This window comes from Trichoderma reesei (genome assembly GCF_000167675.1).
Source record: "Trichoderma reesei QM6a unplaced genomic scaffold TRIREscaffold_5, whole genome shotgun sequence".
NCBI lineage: Eukaryota > Fungi > Ascomycota > Sordariomycetes > Hypocreales > Hypocreaceae > Trichoderma > Trichoderma reesei.
Window position 1 is genome coordinate 439,293 of NW_006711152.1, and position 23,589 is coordinate 462,881.

Here is a 23,589-nt window from a genome sequence, read left to right on the forward strand (position 1 = left end):
CACACTCTCATGCAACAGCCACTCCTCTTCACCACTCTTTGTCCGCAACCGAGAGCCGGGGGATGGCCCTCGTCCTTGACTGGATACAGAGATTTTTTCTGTGGCATGGCTCGAATCGGCGCCCATGCGACATCTATAAACAAACGCGCGCCCCAGCGCCCACGATGGCCGCAGCTCCAGCGGCCCAGGCCCGTCCTGCTTGGCGGCCCATTTTGCCTTTTTTGCGACTCGTGGCGATCCTGCAAGGTTGCTTGCTTGCTTTGATCCGGGTTAGCAAGGCTGCTGCCAGGAACCACTGACGGGACGCCGGGCGAAGCTTCGCTAGGAATAGGACGCTTGGTTCCCCCATGGCGGAGCCGGTCGATCTAGGACGAAGGGGACCCCCGTGAGATGAGGCCCGCGAGCTGGGGTCCTGGAAGCGCATTCGAGAGCGAGGTGCGATGAATCGACGCAAGGGGGGGGGGGGGGGAGGAAGAGCCGGTTGGAACAGGGTCAGGCTGGCCAATCGGCGGTGGCACACAAAGGACCAGCTGCCCAGGGATCTATCTGCGTGGCTCATGAGATTTGGGGGACTCCGGACGACGTAGGTAATGACGACTTGTCCGATGGCCGAATCTCACTCAACGCTTCGGCCATTGACTCACCGGCAGGGGGTCGGCGAACGCGGAACTCCATCCATAATACTGGGACGAGCTCCTGGGAATCAGGCGCTGCGGCAGTTGCTGCACGCGGCCACAGACACACGCACAGAAGAAAGAGAGAGTGACCCCCAAGGGCCACCTTGTGGCGAATGGGCACGGCAATCCATGTCGCTTCTGCGCGGTTGGCCCAATAAGCGCCCGGGACGAGGCGCAGAATCCCAGGAGGAATCGCTGAAGGATTGCCCCTGGCATCAAGGCATACTTTGATGGTTCGATTGATCACGGGAATCGCGGCTTTTGGGGCGCAACAAAGAAAAAACCAGAAACCTGATGGAAGATGAGGAGCAGAAAGCTGTGGCGCGTCTAGATGACGTTTCTTTGGATCGTGTGCTTTGTAGCTAAATATGAACAATTGCCTGGTTGCCATAGTCTGAGGGGGAATATATCATCAAGGCCAGGCAGATTTGGAGGTCGTCGTCCCACACGAACGGCTGCGCATCTCGAATCCTTGTCTTATTATAACAACACAGACGACAACGCAAACGACAACGTTGACGACGACGATAGCGAGGAATGTCATCCAGCAATTTACTCTCCAGGCTGTGGGTGACGAATCACAGCTGACGTAGCAGAGCGCGGCATGTTTCCCTTTGAAGACATTGTTGGATCGATCGTGCTCGTTTAATTGCTTCGAGTCAGTCTTACTTGGGGTGTCCCATCCCCTTGGAGCAACCCCCCCGGATATAATTGGTCCCCAGCGGCAATAGGGAGCTAAGATCCCATGCGAGCCCCCATGGAACCAATGGGACAATGTCTTCCAGCACTCTGGAACCTGTACTTTGGTGCCTGGGATGCAGAAGATGTAGAGGTCATACGTGCATGCATACGCACTCCATGTGCTTCAGCCTCGCCATCAGATCACATTGCACACGGCGATGTCCGATTCATCAGAAGGACGAGAGGTTGGAGGAGCAGGCACGAGGCTGCAGATGGAAAAGAAGAATTTGAAATCAAGTTGCAACTCTATAGGTAGGTAGGTAAGGTAGGTAGTCATAATAGTACATTGTATTCTATCGCTGGCGCCCGTCTATTCGCAAATCTGGGGTTGCCCATGTAACATTCTAGTAAAACCCAATCCGAACAATGAAGAATAATACAGCGGCATCAATGAACAATGCAGCAAAATGATTGCAGCCTGCGCAGAAAGAGATTGTGCAATGCCGTTGGCCCAGCTGCAGCCATTATTTCTGCTGGGAGCCGGAAGAGGAGCCAGAGTTTCCGCCAGATCCAGACGAGGAGGAGGAGCCGCCCGAACCGCTGGGCGCGCCAGATCCTGAGGATCCCGTTTGACCGGCAGTTGTGTTGGTTCCGTTGGCGTCTGAAACGTATGTTAGTTGTAGAACTATCAAAGCAACATCTCGGTTGAAGTGCCAGAAGTTAGGGTGTAAGTGCAGAGAGGAAACTTGCCAGCAACAGAGGCCATGACCACAACCAGAGGGAGTCTCATTCTGTCGACAGTTTGCGAGGTAGAAGTTGTATAGTAAGTGATAGCAGAGGAATAAAGCTTGAAATATAGTTTTTCTTTGCTTCTTGTCTGTCTGCTTGCTTGTGTGCTGAGTGATGTCTTGATCAGTCTAGTAACCCAACATGCTGCATTCTCAACGCATTCTTATATATCCATTGCACGTTGTCAGCGTGACGCGGCGTGGACCAAGATGAACAAAGACCGAATGCCATCATAGCTGATTAGATTCATTGGCAACTCAATATTCCCTCTTGCGTCGTTTCATCGTCTCGGAGGATGAGGGTTGGCCGAGTGCGATAGGCTGATATGCTGACAGAAAAGCGCGGCTTCAATGTCAGCAAAGAGTCGGCATGACTGCTGACGGAAACCACTTACAATGCATTCAGACAACTCATTTTGCTATACTGATTCTCTATGATTTTATCATCCCAGAGTGGAATTTTTCAGAATGCTTTTGTATGTCTGCACAAATACCGTGGCATGGTGCATTATCACGAGACGGGAGGGAGTCAACAGACATCTTATTTTAACATATCATTGTAGACATGTACAACTTTGTTTGTTCAAGGCGAAACTATAGATACACTCGAATCAGCCTCTCAGTTGCTGATTGTTCAACTTTTTTGCCGCCTCTCGGCTCATTCATGAATGTTGTAGTAGGTGTCCAAAGTTCAGAACGAAAGTCGTAGGTTTTGGACCTCCTAGGTACGTATTGAGTAGAGCCTGCTCTTTGACCTGGCCGTTTACTCGAGAGTCTCCTGGTGCCCACCATAGGGTTCCTCGCAAATGTCGTCATATGCCGTACGAAGGTGGGCTCGATCAAGTCTCCGATTTCTCATACTTGCCTTGTGACTAATAAGACAAGCACGATCAGCTAGTCGATCATTCTTCTGGGATTTCTCTGGGTACCGGGATGGGCCTTGTGTGTGCCACGGGGGCCATCGTTGTGCAGAAGCATACAGTTCGAGAATGTTCTCTATTCCTTTGACTGTAAGAAAACTCTGTCAGAGTAGCATTCCGTCTCCACGAATCTGAAAGATGCCTTGGCTCTGGCACAATTCGTCATCTATCCGCAACGGCAATCTCAGAAACTGCTTCCTTCTGGCTTCCATATCCCATGCTCAGAGTTTCATCCCGTGTCATCAAGCAGGAACCCCCATCCCAAATCCAATAACCTCAGTCATTCCAGAAAGGCCAGAAGTCGTGGCCCAGCAAGACTGACATATGTTCCCACAAATCCTACAACATCAGACACGTTTTCTTACGTTCCTTGCCTCTTCCAACCCTGACACATCAGGCTGCGGCTAAGGGAGCAACCACTATCTGTACCCATTAGCCGCAGCCTTGTATGACCGCTCAGGTTTCAGCCCTATGGAGTTGACAAATTGCAGGACAAAAGGATTCGTGTGGAATATGGGTCTTTTGAGCGAGGCAGATACTGACTATCGCCGATGCGGACGTTGTTGGATTGCAACTGTGAAACGTGGGAGCCAAGCGCAGATGAGCATGACGGCTCCACGTTGGATGCGACTGAATGGGACATCCCACCCAACAGTCCATACACAAAGAATACAAGACGGAGATTGGTAAGGTAGGTATATATGGAGCGAGAAGTAGCCAACTTCGAGAAGGAAAAAAAGTTGATGCGAGGAGCCCGCGGCTCGCAGGCTGGACAAACCAAGTGTAAGGGAAACTACAAGCTTGGATGCATTATTTGCGGGTTGTCGGAAGCTCCTTGTCTATAGCGAGCCGATACTGATCACCGATAAGCGTCTGACAAAGATCTAAATAGTCCTGCTGTTCAGAAGGTGAGGTTCTAAGAGCCTCTTAGTCTGCTGAAAATGATAGCTCTGCTGCAATCGACATTTGCGCTTCCGTCTACTAATTGTTGTCTACTAACAGACTGGGATTGCGGTGTGATATGGAAGAATAGCTAGCCTTGTGGGCTGTAAATCCTGAACTGCTACTGTGGCCGTACAACCCCTCGATGCCTGTAGAACACCTTTTTTGGCAGACCATGGTTGACTGAATGCTGGTAAACTGGCAATGAAGGTACCAGTTCCATTACTGAGGTCAAACATTCAAAATAAAGGACACCGTCTGGAAGGGAGACAGCTCTGAAGACCTTTTCAATGAAATGCACGCAGCTTCGTTTAACCTGGAGGTGGCATACCTAGACATTATAGTTATTCTGGATCATTTTTGTTAACTGTAATTCTCACACAAGATCATTTCCCATTACCCCCTCAAATGCCGACGGTTAAATACAGAAAGAAGGAAAAACTACGTATAATGAGTTATGGTATGAAGAAGAAGAAGAAGAAAAAGAAGAAGAAAAAAACTACTTCCGTGATGCCCATAATGAATCAAGGAGCAAAAAGGGATGATCTCGCCCGGGCTCGAACCGGGGACCTTTTCGGTGGTGTCAACAGATGTTGTTAACGAAATGTCATGACCAACTAGACCACGAAACCATCATGTTACCTGATTGGTTGACAGACACGCTCGCCTACAAGCTTCATAAACCTCACCAACCATTGGAAACCATCATTGATGTCTATAACACGACCTTTAAGTGACCACTCTTCTCCCTCACGGAACTCATCGATAGATTTCAAGTTACGGAACAGCATTTTTCACCCTTCCTCTCCTCAAAAGGATGGGGTGGCACGAACCTATAACAAACACCATACCTCGAAAAGGCAAGTCATCATTCCGAATGATCTACCTAGGTACCTAGTGCTGCCTGACAAAGCTCGACTAGAACATCGACCAAGTGCGGCTCGTTTGCCGCAGGCTTCCAGCCACGGCCAAGGCGGCTGCTTACCGCTGCTCTCACTCTGACGCAAAAAGAATAACTATCGGTCTTAAAGGCCCTTTTTTCGTTTACGCATGGTATCCAGACCATCAAAATCCGACAAACGCTAGTACCTTATATGCATTAAAGTCCGAGTCGCTTGGCTCCTGGAAGAAAAGGGAAAGCTTGGTAGCTAAGAAGATATACGGGCATTCACCAAGGAGGCAATTGTCTGTATCCCAGTCGCTGTTCAATTTCCTACTTTATCCACGTCCATATAGTAGGTACGGACAGTTGCCCAAAACAAAACCCAGTGGGAAGACTCCATGCAATGTCCGCCCCTCCCCGAAAATGCTCGGGATCCCGCTGAAAGCCCACGCAACCCGAGAATCTGGAAATGAGTGGCTCCCGGAATAAGCACAATTCCCGCCCAGCCGATCAAGTCGCAGAACGAACTGCCTACCTTAGCATAATACCTATGTATGTATCAGCACACACCCACACACACACACCCCGGAGTCCGGACATCTCACATATACGTAGCCACATACTTGTAGCATATGAACCATGTGTGCCTTTTCCCTTTTTCTACCGCCGGCTCTCGGGCCATTCGTGTGTTCTGCGGCTTGAGAATGCACCAAACGGGAAATTTCCCTTTTACGGAAATGCTTCTCTATCGCTACAGTGTTGGACCTTTTCTCATACCTAAGGTGAGGGCATGCTGTGGTATGATGAATAAGCACTAGTTGGTAGGCCGAGCTCTCCTCTGTCCCAACATCTCATGGTTTCGAACGTAGTACTATGAGGTGCTTAATGTGTCTTCAGAAGTATAATGCTGCCAGGTATTCCGTAACTTATTCAGCGAACTATCTGCGGACTCGCCGAGCAATAGAGAGGACAAACGATGCTAGCGACAAGAGAAAGAAACCTTGGCTAGGGTTGAAGGGGGAGCATTGGATGCTTGCAAATGCTTTGAGTGGACAGGGCGAGTAAGGAGAAGCGTTCTCTCTCACACGGCAAACATGCCGGGCTGTCACCTTTCGGATGACATCTAGAGCGCCACCTTATGCAAGCGATGTTTCTACGAATAATATACGCGTATGATCGACTCCTTTCTAAGGCCTCTCACATGCCAGATAGAATACGAATAAGGCATGGACTGCTTTCGAATCGAATTGGACAATGGTCGTGTCCGACATCTTCTGTGACTAAATAGGATCGTTCACGGCATAGTGCAGGATCCCGAACCATACCTCTGCTACGCACGTGCATCGCTCAAACAGATAATTTGAGTGCCTTGCCGTAGCATTACGTTGAAGCATATATATCTCGGTACATCTCGTCTCGAGCTCCTGGTGATTCCATCTGTATAGTTAGCTACCAAGATTATGTACACGTTCAACGAAGTTCTGTCAGCAGTCCACCTACCATAACTACATATGCTAGTACTTACCAAACAGTCGCCGTGATTCCACCTCAACTACTGCCAAGTAGACAACCTTAGATACGTCCCCTTGCCGTCTCAGCCGCGTGCAGTAAAGGAGAATAAGAAGAACGACATGCTACAGAGTAACACCGCGGGGCTGGAATCTGTACAGTGGCTCCACGAGGCTTGACGGGCTCAAGGGTACCGGCAGTCTGAGGCTGAGTTGAGAACGATAGAGTTTGGACGGTGCTGACAGTGTAGGTGAATGAGCGAGACACGGCTCTCAGGGGCATTGCAAATCGGCCAAAAGCACCAGACGATACCGAACATTTTTTTCAGAGCCGAGGCATCGCATAATGGAACCGCGGAATCTGTGCCTCACTATCCCCTAAAGGTCCCATTCAACTCTGGTTCGGTACAAGATGCTTTCGGGCATCAATAGCCATATGGACGAGACAAGATTCGTCCCTCCAACGCCGAGCTTGCCTCGGGTGAGTGGAGCTGAGAGAGCCGGTCCGCATAGCCTAATCATCAAGATCCACGGCATGAACACGATCCCCTATGCACCTTATGCTAGGAAACCCCCGGTGTCTGGAGGTCAAAATGTGGTCGATGTCCGCGGATGTGATTGTGAGACGCTTAGCTCTGACAGACGATTAGTGTATGACAAAGGCCCTTTTAAGCGGTCTCTCAACTTGCATCTACGTGTTCCCCCACGTAAAGGATTCGTGCATACTAGTACTAGGATGACGGTGCTGATGATAAAGATGCTCCTAACGTGGGTAAAATCCCGACCCGATGTGGCAGCTATGCTATACCGGCATCACTGTCCTTGAACCAGTCGTCATGCCAAGCACCCGGAGTATTTGAGTAAGGTAGTGAAGGGATATTTGGCATCCATTCGCCCCGCCTCAGCCCTATCGCAAAGGGAAACGAGCTGAATAGTCCGGCACCAGTGAGACCGACAGCATCTTGCGGCTGCGCTAGTCATAGGCCCTTTGCCGGTGGTCCAACGTGAGACACGCTATAGTGACCTGACAAGTATGAAGAATCTCCACGGACGTCCGATTTCTCGGATTCGATGGCCGAACAGCATTGCTCAGACTATTCCCGACGCCCTGGATCTCGCCTGACTGCAAATCAGCAATCGCTGTTCGACAAGCGAGTGCGAGTGGCAGTTTATACTGCGATCGACGTGTCAACGTGCGCCAACGGCCAACTGATGGGCGACTCGTGCTGTTGTAACTGACCGCAAATGAAGCAGGGTTTTCGAGGTGGGAGAAATTGCGGTGCACCATACGATGAGAAAACGTACAGCTAGCCAGGCACGCAGGGACGGACTAGCAAGTAATGGGCTTCGGACGATCCATGTGTGCTTGACAAACCACACAAGCATACCTATAAACGCGTATCGCAATAGGAGGACAAGTGTTTAGCATAGCTGCTCTCACTACCTGCCTCGGGTGGAGGCGTCGACTATAGCCGCCGAGCAAGGAGACTGTGGCGTATCCGATCGAGGGCGTAAGTGTATGAGTCCATCCACGTCGCACTCACACTGGTCGCTGGTTAGACTGTGCCCTCTCCGCTGAACCCGCGAGTATGTAGCATTTGTGTGGCCAACGGGCTTGGCGAAACCTTGAGTACCTTACATTGTTGTGAAATAGGAGAAAATTCGCGGCCACAGTAAGCCGTCAGGAGAGGCATGCAATCACATTAGGTGACAAATAACTCGCATCTACTGTTTGAATAGAATCCTCGATCTGGTCATGCTCTTTCCTAAAAATAACCACAGTATTGTAAGCCACAGGCCGTCATGGAAGATTATTGGGGGGTGTTATCAACTGGCGGTAGCTTACCATGATAGCGTTAGCTGACCTCCTCTAGGTAGTTATGCTCACGGGCGTCAGCCTTAGTAGAAGCATGGTGGCCGACTCGAGATGAATGAGAGGTGACAATGCGGCAGGTATAAGAGAAGCGACGGCCTCTCGTCCGCGAGCTGTCCAGTCAAATCCGATCAGTACCGGCCTCTTCACCACCTTCAGCTCCAGAAGCTCACAGTAGCATATCGCCAAACAGCTTCAGTCCAGCCCACTCGTGAACGTCCATCCAAGACTCACCATGGCTTCCTCTCAAGGCATGGCCGCCTATGCTGCGCCCTCTCTTTTCCAACCTCACCTCGCCCGCCAGGCTATCCGTGATGCTCACAAGAAGAAGATCCCCCCGTTGCTGGGATACTATGGCGGCCTTGGATCCGTAAAGGTCACGCGCTGGTTGGCACCCATTGGTTTTGACGCTGTTTGGGTCGATTGGGAGCACAGCAGCATGAACGTCGAGACGATGACGACCATTGTTCACGAGGCCATTTTCATGAGCCAGGGAAGGACGATTCCCTTCGTAAGAGTACCAGGGCACGACCATGCGGCCATTGGATATGCGCTGGATGCTGGTGCCAGTATCATCATTCCTCAAGTATGTTAAAGTCCATCTCGCAACGGGGACAGCTGGCGGAATAGTAGAGCTGACATCGTGAAAAGGTTGAAACAGTCGAGCAAGCCAAGCACGTGGTATCGGCAGCCAAATTCGGGTCCAAGCAGGGCGGCAGCCGCTCGGCCCCTCCTTTCCGGCTCATGCGAGGCGTCACAGACGCGCCATTCGAGAAGGGCAGGGATATATTTGAGGCAATGAACCACCAGGCCGCGATCATGATTCAGATTGAATCGCTAGCCGGTAAGCTGCCATTCCGTCACGCTCGAGATCTGCCTGTAGCTAACGCGATCCCGTTGTGAAGGAATCAACAACCTCGACGCCATCCTCACCGAAGTGCCCGACATCGACATCGTATGGCTTGGGACACTCGACCTTCGCGTAGAGATGAATCTGCCCAGCAACATGGGCAGAGGCGGCACCGAGCCCGAATGGCTGGCAGCCAGGCAAAAGTTCTTTGACATCATGGACAAGCACGACAAGCCCTACGGCGGCTTTGCTTTCACCACTCCTCCTTTTGGCACTCCGGAGTCATTCAAGGAGGCCGTGAAGCGCATGTCCTTTGTCATTCAGGCAGCGGATGTCGCGGCGCTGGCGGCCATGGGAGAAATGTTGATGCTCTCGCGGGAGCTTGCGGCGCCGGCGCCGGAGTCGGACAAGAAGGTCAATGGAGAGAGCGGACACGCAGTCAATGGTGAGAAGTCGTGAACCAGTTGCGGCTAGAAGAGAGGCTGATGAGATGGAAACGAGACAGGTTTGGTGACGGATAGACAGAAATGAGTTGAGTCGTTAGAGAAGAGGAGGAGGTGCACGATAAACAGTGTCGGATGATGTAAGCGGTACAGCTGGTGAACAGACAAGCAACTGCAGCTGTTGAACGTGCCTTCTCTGGATCGTGTTGCTCTGGATTTAGTCAGCTACTGCCGCAAACCCCAGTCAATACAGAAGGTAACCTGAAGCATTGAACCAGTGAACAATCATGACTACCTACCTATCTTGACTCTTTCACCACCTTCAACAACTGAACATCGTGTTGCTCCAACAATCCAACATTCACGTCATTGCTGTCTGCAGCATCGCCTCCGCACCGTTTACATAACAGCAACCCTCTAGTGCTGCTCCGAATCTGGGGAAGGCCGCCGTTATCGTGCGCCATGTGGGACGTGTGTGAGGCCTGTGATTCTGCTCAGCGAGACGAGTCGAACAAAGGGCGTCAAGGCGTCAATATTCCTCTGCAACCAACGTTTTGTCTCCAACTCTGCTCCCTAGCACGCTTATCTCCATGCTCCAGCACTTGCCCCCCCGCGGGCTCCCCGCAGATTCGCCGGTGGCGGGCGCTGAGGATTGGCTGGAATGTTGCACGGCCGACCTGATCCCTGATCGATTGACGAAGCTTGACTCGCGCAGTCCGATTTCCGCATCCTTATCATATCTCCTGGTGCCATCGGACCATCGCCTGGCTTCAGCCCGTTCTGACGACGGTTATGCTGCGAAAGCCATCGAATACGTACGGACCAGATATGGAACTGTCTTCAAGTACAATCCGAGATCGCCAAGACGAGACATGCTCCCATGTGCGGGATCTGAGACACGACATGGCTGACATGCTTTGGGCGCCACCGAGCAGCAGGGCAAACAAGCTTATCATCAGGCCAGCGAATGCCTGCTGCAGAATCGGCGCCGCTGTTCCTTGTTCGAGCATGAAGCCGCGACTAGGGTCCAAACTAAGCACCGAGCCAGCACGCGACAGCGACGCAAGTGCGGAGGGCGCATGAAGCCTGGAGGCAGGGAGAGCCTCGGTCATCGTCATCGGACGAACCACTGCAGCATGGGGGCGCAGATAGCGATTGAACAACGGGTAAGGCTCTCTTATCTGCGCCTTGTCCATCTTCAGCTGCTTCTCTTTTCTTTCGCAACCCCCTACTTCTTTATTTCTTTTCCGCCATTCTGGGCGGCACGCTTGATTCCCGTCTCTATACATATGCCTCGAGCTGTCGTGACACGACATTGACAAGGTATTGGCGACGAGGCAAGCACACTAGAAGCGTCGTGTCATCGACAACACCCGATCGAATCGCGAGCTTTGAAGAACCAGACCGGCGAGAGCTTCAAACGGCCATGGATTCTCGTCGTCGTCGCTCCTCCGTGGGCAGCGGCGCCCAAACGGCCGACCAAGCCCTCGCCTCTCTCGGCTACAAGGCCGAATTGCCTCGTCATCTCTCCATGATGTCCATCCTTGGCCTCTCCTTTGCCATCATGGCCGTCCCATTCGGCCTCAGCACCACTCTATACATTACACTGACCAATGGCCAATCCGTCACCGTTCTTTGGGGATGGGTTCTGGTCTCGCTCATCTCTGTCTGCATTGCTGCGTCTCTCGCCGAAATCTGCGCCGTCTTCCCGACTGCGGGCGGCGTCTACTACTGGTCCGCAATGCTAAGTTCACGCGAGTGGGCGCCGCTGGTCAGCTTCGTGGACGGATGGCTCACACTCGTCGGCAACTGGACGGTTACCCTGAGCATCAACTTCTCCGGCGCGCAGCTGATTCTAAGCGCAATCACTATCTTTAACGAAGACTTCGTGGCGAATACGTGGCAGACCGTCCTGTGCTTCTGGGCCGTCATGCTTGTATGCGCTCTGGTCAATGCCTTTGGCTCGCGCTACCTGGACCTCATCAACAAGATATGCATCTACTGGACTGCTGCAAGTGTCATCATCATCATGATCACGCTGCTCACAATGGCCGACCACCGACGTTCCGGAGACTTTGTATTTGCCCATTATGACGCCTCGGGCAGTGGATGGCCAACTGGGTGGTCCTTTTTTGTTGGACTCCTTCAAGGTACGCTCCCATTGCGGTTCCTTGCTTTTGTTCTGAAGTCAAATTGTTCGTACTGACGCTGGGCCTTTCTTAACTACAGCCGCCTATACACTGACCGGCTATGGCATGGTTGCCGCCATGTGCGAGGAAGTGCAGAACCCCGAGCGCGAAGTCCCCAAGGCTATTGTCCTCTCCGTCGTTGCCGCAGGCATCACTGGCGTCATCTACCTCATCCCGCTCCTCTTCGTCCTCCCCGATGTGCAGACCCTGCTCACCGTCGCAAACTCTCAACCAATCGGCTTGCTCTTCAAGATTGTCACTGGATCCTCAGCTGGTGGCTTTGGCCTGCTGTTCTTGATCCTTGGGATCCTGATGTTTGCGGGTATTGGAGCTCTTACAGCTGCCTCGCGATGCACCTACGCCTTTGCGCGAGATGGTGCTATTCCTGGCTACAAGCTGTGGCGCAAGGTGAACAAGTCATTGGACATGCCCATCTGGGCTCTCGTCCTGTCTACGGTGGTTGATTGCCTCCTGGGGTGCATCTATTTCGGCTCCTCCGCCGCCTTCAACTCGTTCACCGGTGTCGCCACCATCTGTCTCTCAACCTCCTACGGTGTTCCCGTCCTCGTCAACCTTGTCCAGCGCCGTCGAGCAGTGCAGCACTCGCCTTACCCTCTCGGCAAAGTCATGGGCCCCATTATCAACTGCATCTGCATCGTCTGGATCGTCTTCTCCGTTGTGATATTCTGCATGCCGGTCTCGCTGCCGGTTGATGCCACGACGATGAACTACGCCTCGGTGGTGTTTGCTGGCTTTGGGGCGATTGCGTTTATCTGGTACTTTGCGTATGCGCGCAAGAACTTTACCGGGCCGCCCGTTCGAAGCGCAGGCGACGAGGGCATCATTCCGACAGTGGGAGTGCCGGTGGGCGATCATGACGGGACAGGGTCAGATTCTCCGCCGGCGCACACAGAGAAGGATCTCAAGTGACCTAGTAGAGTAATGAGAATATTGAATCCCTAGTTTTTTCTTTCAACATCCTTCGCCTCTGTCCTCCAGTCAAATTCTTTGCCTGCTTTGGTTCCCCTTCATCGTGCGCATGAGGCATCAAAGCCACCTAGCATGTCGTGAATCATCCATCTATTGCACACTCCAAACTCTCTATATCAGCGAAGCATGCCCATAGTCATAACGGGTATATACAAGAAACAAGGCCCATGGAAATCTTCTTTGAGTTCCCCTTTCCCCCCCCTTTTTTCCCATTCTCTCCGTTCCCATCTCTAAACACTAATCGTCCTGAACACGCTAAACTCCTCGCCCGTGGCAATCAAGCTGCCGGGAATCTGGGGGTGCCAGTGCACCTCCCTGACGTCCTTGAGGTAGTGGACGAAGAGCAGCTGCGGCGGCACGTCCTTGACGCCGGCCGTGTCCTTGCTCTCCTCGTCATCCAGCTCGACGGCGAGATCCCAGAGGGTGACGGTGTTGTCGCCGGCGGCCAGGGCGACGATGGAGTCGTCGGTCGGGTGCCACTCGATGCTGCAGATCTGCTCCTTGTGGTAGTTGAAGCTGGCCAGGGGCTGGGGCTTGTTGGCGTTGGCCTTCCACTGGCGCAGGTCCCAGACGGCCCAGGTGCCGTCGTCGGCGCCGGAGGCGAGCAGGTTGGTCTGGTGGCGGGACCAGGACATGACGTTGACGTCGTAGTCGGAGACCTGGACGGTGATGGCGGGCTTGCGGGACTTTGAGCGGACGTCCCAGATGCGGATGGTGCCGTCGCTGGAGGCGGAGGCGAAGACGGACTGCTCCGAGGGCGACCACTGGATCTCCTCGACGCTGCTGGCGTGGCCCTGGAAGGGCCGGCTGTCGGTGACCCAGCCGCCGCCGTCGGTGCGCGAGGTGAGGTAGATGAGGCCGTCGTTGTCGCCGGTCAGCAGCTTGCCGCCGGGGACGAGGGGCGACCAGTCGACGGCGTAGCCCTCGGCCTTGTGCGCCCGGATGGTGGAGATTGGCTTGTTCTGCTGCGCGGTGATGACGGTGCCGGGGACGTCGAAGGAGGCGAGGTGCGGGGTGACGTCGTGAATGAAGACGTTGGCCGACTCGGTCATTGTGGCCGTCAGCGTCGTCGGCGGGCGCGAGGGGTCCTGGTTGGGGATCTGGTGCGAGCGGATGCGGTTCGTGCACGAGTTGAGCGGGATCGACTTGCTCTCGAGGATGGGGTCCGAGTCCTCGTCGTCGTCGTCGTCGGAATCAGACTCGTCGCCGCCGCCGCCGGCGCGGTCCATCTTGCTCAGGCCGCTGAACTTGAGGACCAGCAGCTCGTTCTCGTGCGCCTTGGCCGACTCGGCCTGCGTGCCGGTCACGGTGTACATGGTGTGCGGGTAGGCCTTGCGGTTGTCGCCGAGGGAGTCCTTGACGATGTCGAAGGACAGGCACGGCCAGGGCGTGTTGAGGCCGTGCAGCATTTCGTACGTCGTCAGGTCGGGCGCCAGCGTCTGGCCGGGCTCTAGCTTGCTTCGTCCGACGATGAAGGTGCCCTGGTCGACCTCCATGGCATCTGTTGAAGTGTGTTTCGGTCAGTGACATGGATTTCTCCCAAACTGTGAATTGCCCTTGCGAGTGATGCGACCAGCTGGACACTCACGTTCTTTCTCCTCGGCCTCTCTCTCGGCGTCTGGCCGCCCATCGACGCCAGCCTCGATGATCTCGTCTTCGCTCTCGAATTCGTCCTCGAACTCGTCCTCAAACTCGCCCATGTCCTTGTCCATGTCCACGTCCATCTGCTCGGGACGCTCGCCGCCCTTGAGCGGCGCATCCTCGCGATCGTCTGCTGTGCGCTTCGCCATGTTGATTGTGATGTGAGTAGTTCGCTGGATCACCTATTGAATCTTCAAACCAGGTCAGATGCAAGATATCGTCAGTCAATGTTTGCGCGCATCCACTCACTGGGATCACAGGTGTTGGACTGCGAATCTTTTGCGACACCAACTTTTGAGCCCCTCTAGAAAAAAAAATCCATTGAGCAACTCTTATCGCACGATAGCAAGCCACAGTGACCCCGCTATGTGGCTGCACTAGTACCTTAGGTAGCACAGCTGTGGCGGTGCAATTCACAGCGCTTGAACGCCTCCATAAAAGGAAAGATACCCTATTATACCGTCTCTATCCTGTCATGTTGTCTAGATGGTAAGACTTTTTCTGCTATAATCATTGATCATTGCTATCGGAGCAATTGATACTGGGCATTATCTCTTTGAATTCCTCTCTAGACCTCCCACATTGTGAGAATACCAGGTTATATTCATTAGCTTACTGACAGATTTACATCTTTGGGTAGGCAGTTGTCATGACATGCTACGTGATGGCAAGTCTGGGACCTGAAACTTCGTTGAACGCGCATATCACCACCTATCAGTTTTCCAAATGACAGGAGCATTTGGCTTTGATAGTTTACAATGGGCTTGTGCCCTTATCCGACTTGTTCTAGCTGTCTAAAGTGCTGAGGAACCACTTTGGTCTTGCCAGCAAATGAGGCAAAGTCGATGTTTTCCTACGTAACGTGATGCAGAGAATAATCGGTCTCTCTCACTCCCTATTCTTAAGATAACAGTCACTCTTTAGCTCACTTTCTCATAGAAAGAAGGGCAATTCAGCTTTCAGGACTTTACCAAGAGTCAGTCCGGCCTCTTGCACCTTGGCGGCATGTTCTGTTACAATCCTCGAGCATGTGATAATGTACAAGAAACGTCTTCACCGGCGTAGCTGGATCGTGTTAAAACGAATTGGCTCCAGATTTCTGTACTTCACGTCTTCACATTTGCATAAAATGTATGTTTTCAGCAAGACAAACACCTTGTTCGTCGACGATGATTTAAAGATCTCCTGTTGAACCCCGCGTTCGTTCAGATGGATCACCTCTCATGAAAAGCACAGTTATTGAGAGTAGAGGCTATTCTAGCTGCTACCACTTAACAGCGAAAGAACACACGTAATAGCCATTCTTAGAGCCTGCTTTTTTATCGTTTTATATATGGCCTTCACTGATATTCCAGTGAATGGGGCGATGCCATCCATCCAAGCAACTCTTCAGATTACTTGTTCTGGTGTCATCAGACTTGGGTCATTGTGTTACTTCCAGTTCACCATATCCCGGGACGCTTGGGACCTTGATGGAAGTGGCTGAGTCGTAATAGTGCCGAAGGTCTAGATTTTCTACTTACACTCGTATTTACAAAAGTGCCTCATTAGCTATATCCTTAGGGAATCATCACATGTTACTGTTATCAAATGGCAAGAAGTCTGGCCGTTTTGTTTACAACTTGATAGCTAGACACCCCTTTTGAACAGCCGAGCACTAATGACTGGCCTGCCAACAGCTAATCAATATCGGTGGTCATTTCCAGTAACAATCTCAGCCCAAGGCGTTCTCCAATCTCCACTCCGGCCAAATAGTCAGCCTCATTGCTCAGCTTCTTGTTAAGAGCTAGAACACTGGAGCAGCAGCTTGAGTGTTTTGAGAAGCAATCTTCGAAGCTAATTGCATATGTTCCTGCCTAGAAGCAAACTGCAGTAAGCAGCGTGCTTTTACCATTCAGGGAAACGTGCATATTGGTGCTTCGTCAGTTCCGAACGAGTTGCCCCAGGTATGGCAGATGAGGTGTGCCGTAGCCGATGTTGGGTTTAGTATTGTGTAGCTTACTCTCAATGGCAAAAGGTAGTTCTAGACTCTCGTGTCATACATGAAGCCTCTGAAAAGGATTACTAGCCCCAGGAACAGAAAACACAACAGTAACATGTGATGGGAACAGACCAGGATCGCTGGGCTGACACTAGATCCACAACCCTTCCTTTGAAGCTTATACGTCGTATTTCGTTAGCTGCAATGAGACCCCTGGCTCAGAGATTCAGCCCTTTTTCGTCTGGAGCCGTTCTTTACTAGTATGCTGGCTCGAGGCAGGAGCTTTTAGCCCCGTGGCTCATGCATCCCCTGGCATACTTGATGGGGGATTCACTTGGACTTGACGAGGTGGGACTACGAACTGCTCTGATGTTCTTCGGCATACTAGTGCCGACAATTGAAGCATTGGAGGGCTCAGCTGTGTGTCTAATTGAGATGACATAGTCCTGAGAGCAAGGTCAAGGATCTTCCTCAGTAGTGTCTGTTGTGACCAGGGTTGCACTATTGATCTCACGTTTTCATCAGTTGATATTGCACCGCCATGAGAATTACCCCCAAACTGCTGCCAAGCCAAAGACCGACAACGCCACACCTCTCAACTTGTTGCCATCCTTAGAGTTCCAGAAACTGTCTCAGCCCTGTCAACTTGATACTTCAACGACAGGTAAGAAAAATAAATAACAGGGGCCAAAAAGAGAAACAGCTAGTTGAACAGCTAATGTCTCCTCCGGGAAGGCTCGAACTTCCAACCTCCTGATTAACAGTCAGACGCGCTAGCCAATTGCGCCACAGAGGAAAGGCTGTGATGGATGCAGGAGGAGAGACAAGGCTGTTATGAATGTACGCGGACGAGAGACCAAGCTTTCGAGTCAATCTTGGAAAGCCGTCTCTTGACTGATCAGATCCGACTGAGAAATATCTACTTAATGTCTAACTGGGAAATCGCTACTGCTATTGGCACTATCATGACGATGCCGCGGGTATCCTCCTCAGATCGTTAAACCACACATATCGGCTCAGAATCATGTACAAGTGGCGGTCCCACGAGTACTGGCTGCTGTGGCTCGCAAAAGCGGCGCGCGTCAGGGCATAACGATGCAACGAGTTGGCCAGCAGAGCCTTTGATGTGACATCTGAGTCCGCCTTGACGGAGGGGTAAAAAGCCGCGGATACGATGCGCCAGAAGAAGGACAGTGCCGTCAGTGGCAGGTCAAAGAGGAACGTGTACTTTCTGAGGACTCCGGTGGTGACGAGTTTGTATGCTGGGGGAGCGTCTTTGGTGCTCGTGACGTATTCGCTATAGAGGGACCGTGAGTAATCGGGATGGACCAGGAGAGGCATTGTGTTGCTCTGAGATGCACAACACAAGACACTGATATGGCTTACCTCACGGCTGCGCTGACAGCTCGGTGGTTAATGTGACCGGACACACCGCCCTCATCAAAGGTGATGATCTATTCGGGTTGACATGTTCATCAGTATGCATAGTCATGAAGTTATAGTACATTGCTTGGGTCAGCTTACAGCGTCAACGTCCCATCTCTTGACATACTCCCGAATGATGGAGTGGATCAAAGCCGTATCCCACCAGACCTTGGGATTATCTTGCAGTCTAGGATGGTTGAAGGCCTCGCATCTTGATGGGTTGATGCCAAGCGCCTGACACGACCCCTTGAGCTCTTCTTTGCGCGTATCGCCTTTGCCGTAGTTGTTTCCTGGTAGCCGGCGAAGATAGGCGACATGATTGTCTCAGCACAGCCTCTCTTACACTCAACGCGGGGGGGAATACTCGAAGCCACGAGAAGACAATGAGAGAAAAAAGAACAAAAAGCAAGTAAGAGAAGGGAAAACAACAACTAACCAGTCGACATGACTAGCAAACCGCCATTGACGGCACGGTTCCGATCGAGGATGCCCAAGATGGTGGGCGAAAAGAAGAGACACTCATCGTCGGGATGCGCCGTCACGACAAGCAGGTTCTTTGCGCGGAGCAGCTCCGGCGGCAGAAGCCGTGCATCGCTGCCAACAATGTACGCCAGGAACCACTGCAGAAGGATTGGGAAGACGAGGGCCGCAATGGCCGCCCGGAACAGGGCGCGGCGTCGACTGCGCGTGGCCACGGGCCAATGGCAGGCCCTGAAGGCTTTGGAATCGCGGAGCTTGCGTGCCATCTGCCTAGCCCCTTGCTAGTAGTAGTATAAGAGAGACAAGAGAGAGAGAGAGATAGGAGAGAGAGAGAGGTGTAACCCGAGAGAGACGCAACTTGGACCGCGCGTCAGGGCGGGACTGTGAGTGAGTTGACAAACGTCAACGCTTCTGAGACGACCAGTTGTCTGATCTGCCAAGTCCTGCGTAAGCTTGATGAGTAACAGAAAACCGGTGCCCAAGAGAGACACACACACACCTAATACTGTACACACACTCACACACGCAACACCGACGTGGCATTGGGAGACTTCCCCGGAAACAGCAGCACAGCCTCGCTGAGGTCATTCGCTCTGGAACGACGCCACAAAAAGAGGGCTTGAACCGGGCCCTTTGGCTTGGCAGCTCTTCTGGGTCCAATTGTGAGGCTGGTGATTTGCAACGGCAAGGGTTGGATTTCACTGCATGCTAATTCGACGGTTTCGTCCCAAGGGGGGGGTGTGTGCCGCAACCGCATTCAGCTTTTTTGTATGCATGTACGTACTTTGACTTCTTCTGCCTCGAGGATCCAAAGCAAGAATACCCAAAGGTATTTAGTACGACATAGAAGCACGAGTTTGTCTGCAGTCAAAACAAGGGCACCGCTCGATTATTAGCCACGCCTGTTGCATGAGTTTGACACGAAAAAGACCCGCCTGTGATCCCTGTCGAGGCGACAAACCCTGACGATCTTACAGGTTGAAGAATTGGGCTTCGGGTACTTGGCCCTTTGGACTCGTTACTGATATAGTAATACGCCAAATAATACGACAAGACTTGGCGAGTTTCGACAGCCGCGTCGAGATTCCCGAGATGCCAATTTTGACCAACTTACTCGTGGCTGCAGGGGAACAGGCGTGCTGGATGCGACTATACTACGCACAGCCCCCCTTATCAACTCAGAGACAATGGCTTTCACATGGCCAAAGAGGAAAAAATATCCAGGGTCTAGACGCATACCTCGTCAATGGCCTACGAGTACGTGCACGCAACTATTACCACTTGGACTATAGTGTAAGTATCATAGTCACGATCTGTCAATACCTAGGTAGGTAGCATTTGCCTGGCATCATCCCAAGCCAAAGGCCAGCATCTCTGGGCCAAGAACAAGCCACAGATTCCCCATGCCGAAGTGCCGAACCCAACGCACCTCCATCCGGCAATGATGGTACCTTACAAAGAAGATTGACAAGAGAGATTGATGGCAATGCGTCCCGGCCGGCACGTATCATGCTGCCGCCTGTAAGGGGACTGGAACTGCTTGGTGGCGTTGCCGTTGGGAGAAACGGACGAACTTTTGACGGACGAGGTTCGGCGGCCGAGCCGTGCATTATACGGAGACTTTGGGGTCTAAAAGGCTTGTTTACCAACCCTTGCATCTTAGCGAGAACAACTGAATAGTCGGCTTTAGCTGCTCCGTGCTTCCTTCCATTAGGAAGCCCATTTTCTTCAGGAAAAGCACAAATTAAGCTGCTGACGGTACGAGTCAAGCCATAGCGATTAGCGCAGACTCCCATCATGTCACTCTGACGAGCCAGTCCCCAGGAGTGAATGTATTGAGGACATCCCTTGGCAGAGGAAGGACGCCAATGGCTTTCCCTTCTAGACTATCCCCATTATCGCAGGGCTGCTGTCGGTCAGCCTTAGCGGTCGAAGCCGGGGCTCCATGTACTCGTAAATAGATTCTCGATCCGTAGAAGCGCTATATTATTGATCTAGTAGGAGAGAAGTGTGCAGGCTGTATATGAAAGATGAGACTTCATCCTGGACTGTAAGCACCAGACGAAAACTGACACAATGGTTCGATGTCTCTGGTGTTCGGCCCTCTTGATCTGGCTCATCACCCTACAGGTATGCAGCCCCGGTATGGCACCGGCCAGAAGCAGCGGGTAAGGGGTGAGTGCTCCAAGGGGCTTTCGTTTTCTGCAGCCATAGTCGTAATCCCGGGTACGGTTAGCGATCCACGCCAGCTCGTTCGTACTTGAGCTCCCTGGGCTGTGGAGGCAAAGCCCCTTGTTGTACTTATCTCTCTCTGGCCTTCACTTGCAAGCCGCGCATTTGTATCCAATGAGGCGCTACTGGAGAGTCGTGAATGGGCGGGACTGGGGGGGGCTATGCCAGAGCAGGCCGGAGGTACGAGATGGTCCGAGTGAGTGATGGGATGGAAGGACGAGGCAAGTTGTTCGTTTGAAATAGGCTCCTAGACTAGCTGCTCTCGAGATGTCTTGAAAACATGACACGACTCTCCTCCTTGGCTATCCACGACATCTGTTGATCCTGAGGCAAATCATGGTCTGCAGAGTATCAACGTGCAAGTGAGATCCATTTATTTTCGTTCATTCTTTTGGTTCCATGTTTCTTGAACGCTTTGTTTATAATCAACTACATACTTACCATCAACTCTTCTCCTTTGTCCTCGACTCACTCGACATTCACTCATTCATCCCCTTCATTTTCTCCTTGGACATCATCCCAGCGCTAGCCCCCTTAGCATTGACATCATGCTCAAAGCCCACGACGCCGGCTACCTCAACATACGACTCGAACGAAGAGCACGAACCCTCCTCTGGCTCGCCATCCTGAGCTCCCTCGCGGCAATCTTCTGCTTCCGCCATCTCCTCTACACCTCCGGGACACTGCTCGCCCTCCCCGCCAGCTGGGCCGCCGACCACGAAACTTTCATCCTCTCCGAGCAGCGGGATGCCTTCGACGTCACCTTTGCCAACTACAGCATAAACCAGCTCTCGGCCGCCCCCTACGAGGACCTGGTGCCCCCCGTGCTGCACCACATCGCCCTCGGCAGCCATGGCACGCATTGGAGGACGGAGTGGAAGGAGACGGTGCAGAGCTGCATCGACATCCACCCCGGCTGGGAAACGCACATCTGGACCGACGAGACGGCCTCGCGGTTCGTCGAGGACAAGTTCCCCGACCTCAAGCCCATGTGGGACAACTACGCGTATCCCGTCGAACGCATCGATGCCCTCCGCTACATGCTCCTCTACGAATACGGCGGCGTCGTGCTGGACATGGACCTCAAGTGCACGCGGGCCCTGGGCCCCCTCCGCCGCTTCAGCTTCGTCGCCCCTGAAGCCTATCCGGCAGGCTTCTCCATCGGCTTCATGATGGCCAGCAGGCGCAACGACTTTGTCGGCGCCCTCGTCGGCAACCTGGAGACGTACAACAAGCGCTGGCTGGGGCTGCCGTACGCGACCGTCATGTTCAGCACGGGCTGCCACTACGCCTCGGTGGTGCATGCCGCGCAGCCGCAGCCTGGCCGGGGCGAGCTCAAGATCCTGCCGGGGCCGATGCACAGCCTTAACGGGCGTGTGAAGACGCCGATATTCGAGCATCTGGGGAGCTCGTCGTGGCACTCGTACGATGCGAGGTTCATCATGTCGCTTGGACGGAGGCTGCACCAGATTGTGTTTTTCTGCGTAGGTGTCATGCTGGTGGTGTTGATAAAGAGGAGGGTCATGCTACGGAGGGTGTGTGGGAGCTGCATGGGAGATCGATCGCTTGTATAACCATGCCTGCGAGCTGGGAAACTGTATAATTGGAGCTGAGAATATGGGCAACAAATCGAATAGCGTAGCACGGATTTCGCGAGGTCAGGCCCCCAAGGTCTCCCGCGACTGGAGTTTCACATCTTCTAGAAGTAATTGATAGTTCCTTTGTAATATATCTAAAATTTCATGATAAATCCTGAATGTGTATATACTTGCGTCTGTGTAATTACTTTGACTTGAGAACGTAGAGTGTTGATGGTCTTCACCTTCATCCACTCCCACTTCCAGATCGTACGACAGACAACTCGGAGATTTCCATCGGCTCTCATCTCATTCGACCTCAACCATGCATTACCGGCTGTTCGGCACCCTCACAGCAATCATCTTATACGATTTCAGCCCGCTTGCGCGTCTGGCATGCTTGCACTGCTAATTCCGACGGAGATCGAGGCAAAACTATTAGGGGGGGTGTGTCAGAGAGAACGCAAGCCTAGCAGGACAAAGTGCCCGGTACATTGGGGCCAGACCAACGATACATGCCAGTGGCTAAGCTTTTTGGATCTGCACTGCCAAGCTTTCTGAATCTGGAGCTAAAGGAAGTAGACCAAAGGTTGCGTAGCGGTAGAGTCCTGCGCCGGGGGAGGGGGCTGAGAGACGTCAGCTCTACCTGTGAGTACGGCGGTGGTGGGGTGTTAGCGCAGGAGAGCAACTACGGCTTACACGCGTATCCAAGTGGTTCTCCCCAGGTGGACTTTTGCCGTGTGACTACCTGATGGGTACTCGACGAAGAGGCATGGGCTGCGAGTAGGTACGCGTTAGAGGGGAGAGAAGCCGAAGACAAGCGGTCGGTTCGAGCCGTACAGGGTCTGTCTTGTGCTGTACCCGGTACTGGCATCCGACTCCCTGCCTCACCATCTTCGTCTTCTGTCTCTTCACTTATGCCCGCTACTCTCCTGCCTCGCCCAACATCACACTGCCTCGTTTTCAAACCGTTCTGCACATTTCCCACCATATAAAGTGAATCGTCCATCAATCTCATCATCTTTACGTCTCCTCATCTCCCGTCCTCCTTTCACCCTCCCCGTTCAGCAGCCCCGTTTTCTTCCCGTCTCGGCTGCGCCACCCAAGCCATCGCGATGACAGCCGCAGCTGGGGAGGTCTCGACTCGAATCAGAATCGAAAGGTCCCTATTCTCTTCTGATTTAACACGATTCAAGGCTCCCGCCAGCAGATTCGGAAAAGGGCCGAGAACGATCTATCGAAGCCCTGGCCTTTCCCTTCAACCCCCCGGATGGTCCTTTTGGTTGGCATATCCTGCTGATCCTATTCAAAGGACCTGCCGCGTGTTGGATTTTGGACTCATCGTCGTCGTGGGGGTGGTTTCTCTGCGTCTGTGGTCTGGTCTGGTCTGGTCTGCCTTGGACAAAGCACCACCCCTTGTCTCTGCTAGCATCACGCTCTAAGAAATCCCAGTCTCTACCTAACAGCTACAGTACATACTTAGAGAAACAGGCCGTAACCCCTAACCAG

General features: G+C 52.7%; 5 protein-coding genes across 5 annotated transcripts; 3 read left to right on the forward strand and 2 right to left on the reverse strand.

Annotated features, from left to right (window-relative positions):
- Positions 1-8,507: 8,507 nt before the first annotated feature.
- Positions 8,508-9,581, forward strand: TRIREDRAFT_105363 (uncharacterized protein; the record flags this gene model as incomplete). Its single annotated transcript, XM_006963595.1, has 3 exons — positions 8,508-8,858; positions 8,924-9,116; positions 9,178-9,581. The coding sequence occupies 3 exons, from the start codon at positions 8,508-8,510 to the stop codon at positions 9,579-9,581; spliced, it is 948 nt and encodes a 315-aa protein (XP_006963657.1).
- Positions 9,582-10,991: 1,410 nt separating this feature from the next.
- Positions 10,992-12,684, forward strand: TRIREDRAFT_58511 (amino acid permease; the record flags this gene model as incomplete). The annotated part of the gene is made up of 2 exons (XM_006963596.1): positions 10,992-11,715; positions 11,795-12,684. The coding sequence occupies 2 exons, from the start codon at positions 10,992-10,994 to the stop codon at positions 12,682-12,684; spliced, it is 1,614 nt and encodes a 537-aa protein (XP_006963658.1).
- A 290-nt stretch (positions 12,685-12,974) lies between these two features.
- Positions 12,975-14,534, reverse strand: TRIREDRAFT_58299 (uncharacterized protein; the record flags this gene model as incomplete). Its single annotated transcript, XM_006963775.1, has 2 exons — positions 12,975-14,245; positions 14,333-14,534. The coding sequence occupies 2 exons, from the start codon at positions 14,532-14,534 to the stop codon at positions 12,975-12,977; spliced, it is 1,473 nt and encodes a 490-aa protein (XP_006963837.1).
- Positions 14,535-17,329: 2,795 nt separating this feature from the next.
- On the reverse strand, positions 17,330-18,537 carry TRIREDRAFT_58550 (uncharacterized protein; the record flags this gene model as incomplete). Its single annotated transcript, XM_006963776.1, has 5 exons — positions 17,330-17,485; positions 17,540-17,663; positions 17,753-17,820; positions 17,891-18,081; positions 18,228-18,537. 5 exons carry the CDS (start codon positions 18,535-18,537, stop codon positions 17,330-17,332), a joined length of 849 nt encoding a protein of 282 aa, XP_006963838.1.
- A 2,313-nt stretch (positions 18,538-20,850) lies between these two features.
- TRIREDRAFT_120923 (glycosyltransferase family 32) lies at positions 20,851-22,206 on the forward strand (the record flags this gene model as incomplete). The annotated part of the gene is made up of 2 exons (XM_006963597.1): positions 20,851-21,987; positions 22,141-22,206. The coding sequence occupies exons 1-2, from the start codon at positions 21,052-21,054 to the stop codon at positions 22,204-22,206; spliced, it is 1,002 nt and encodes a 333-aa protein (XP_006963659.1). The 5' UTR covers positions 20,851-21,051.
- Between the last annotated feature and the right edge of the window lie 1,383 nt (positions 22,207-23,589).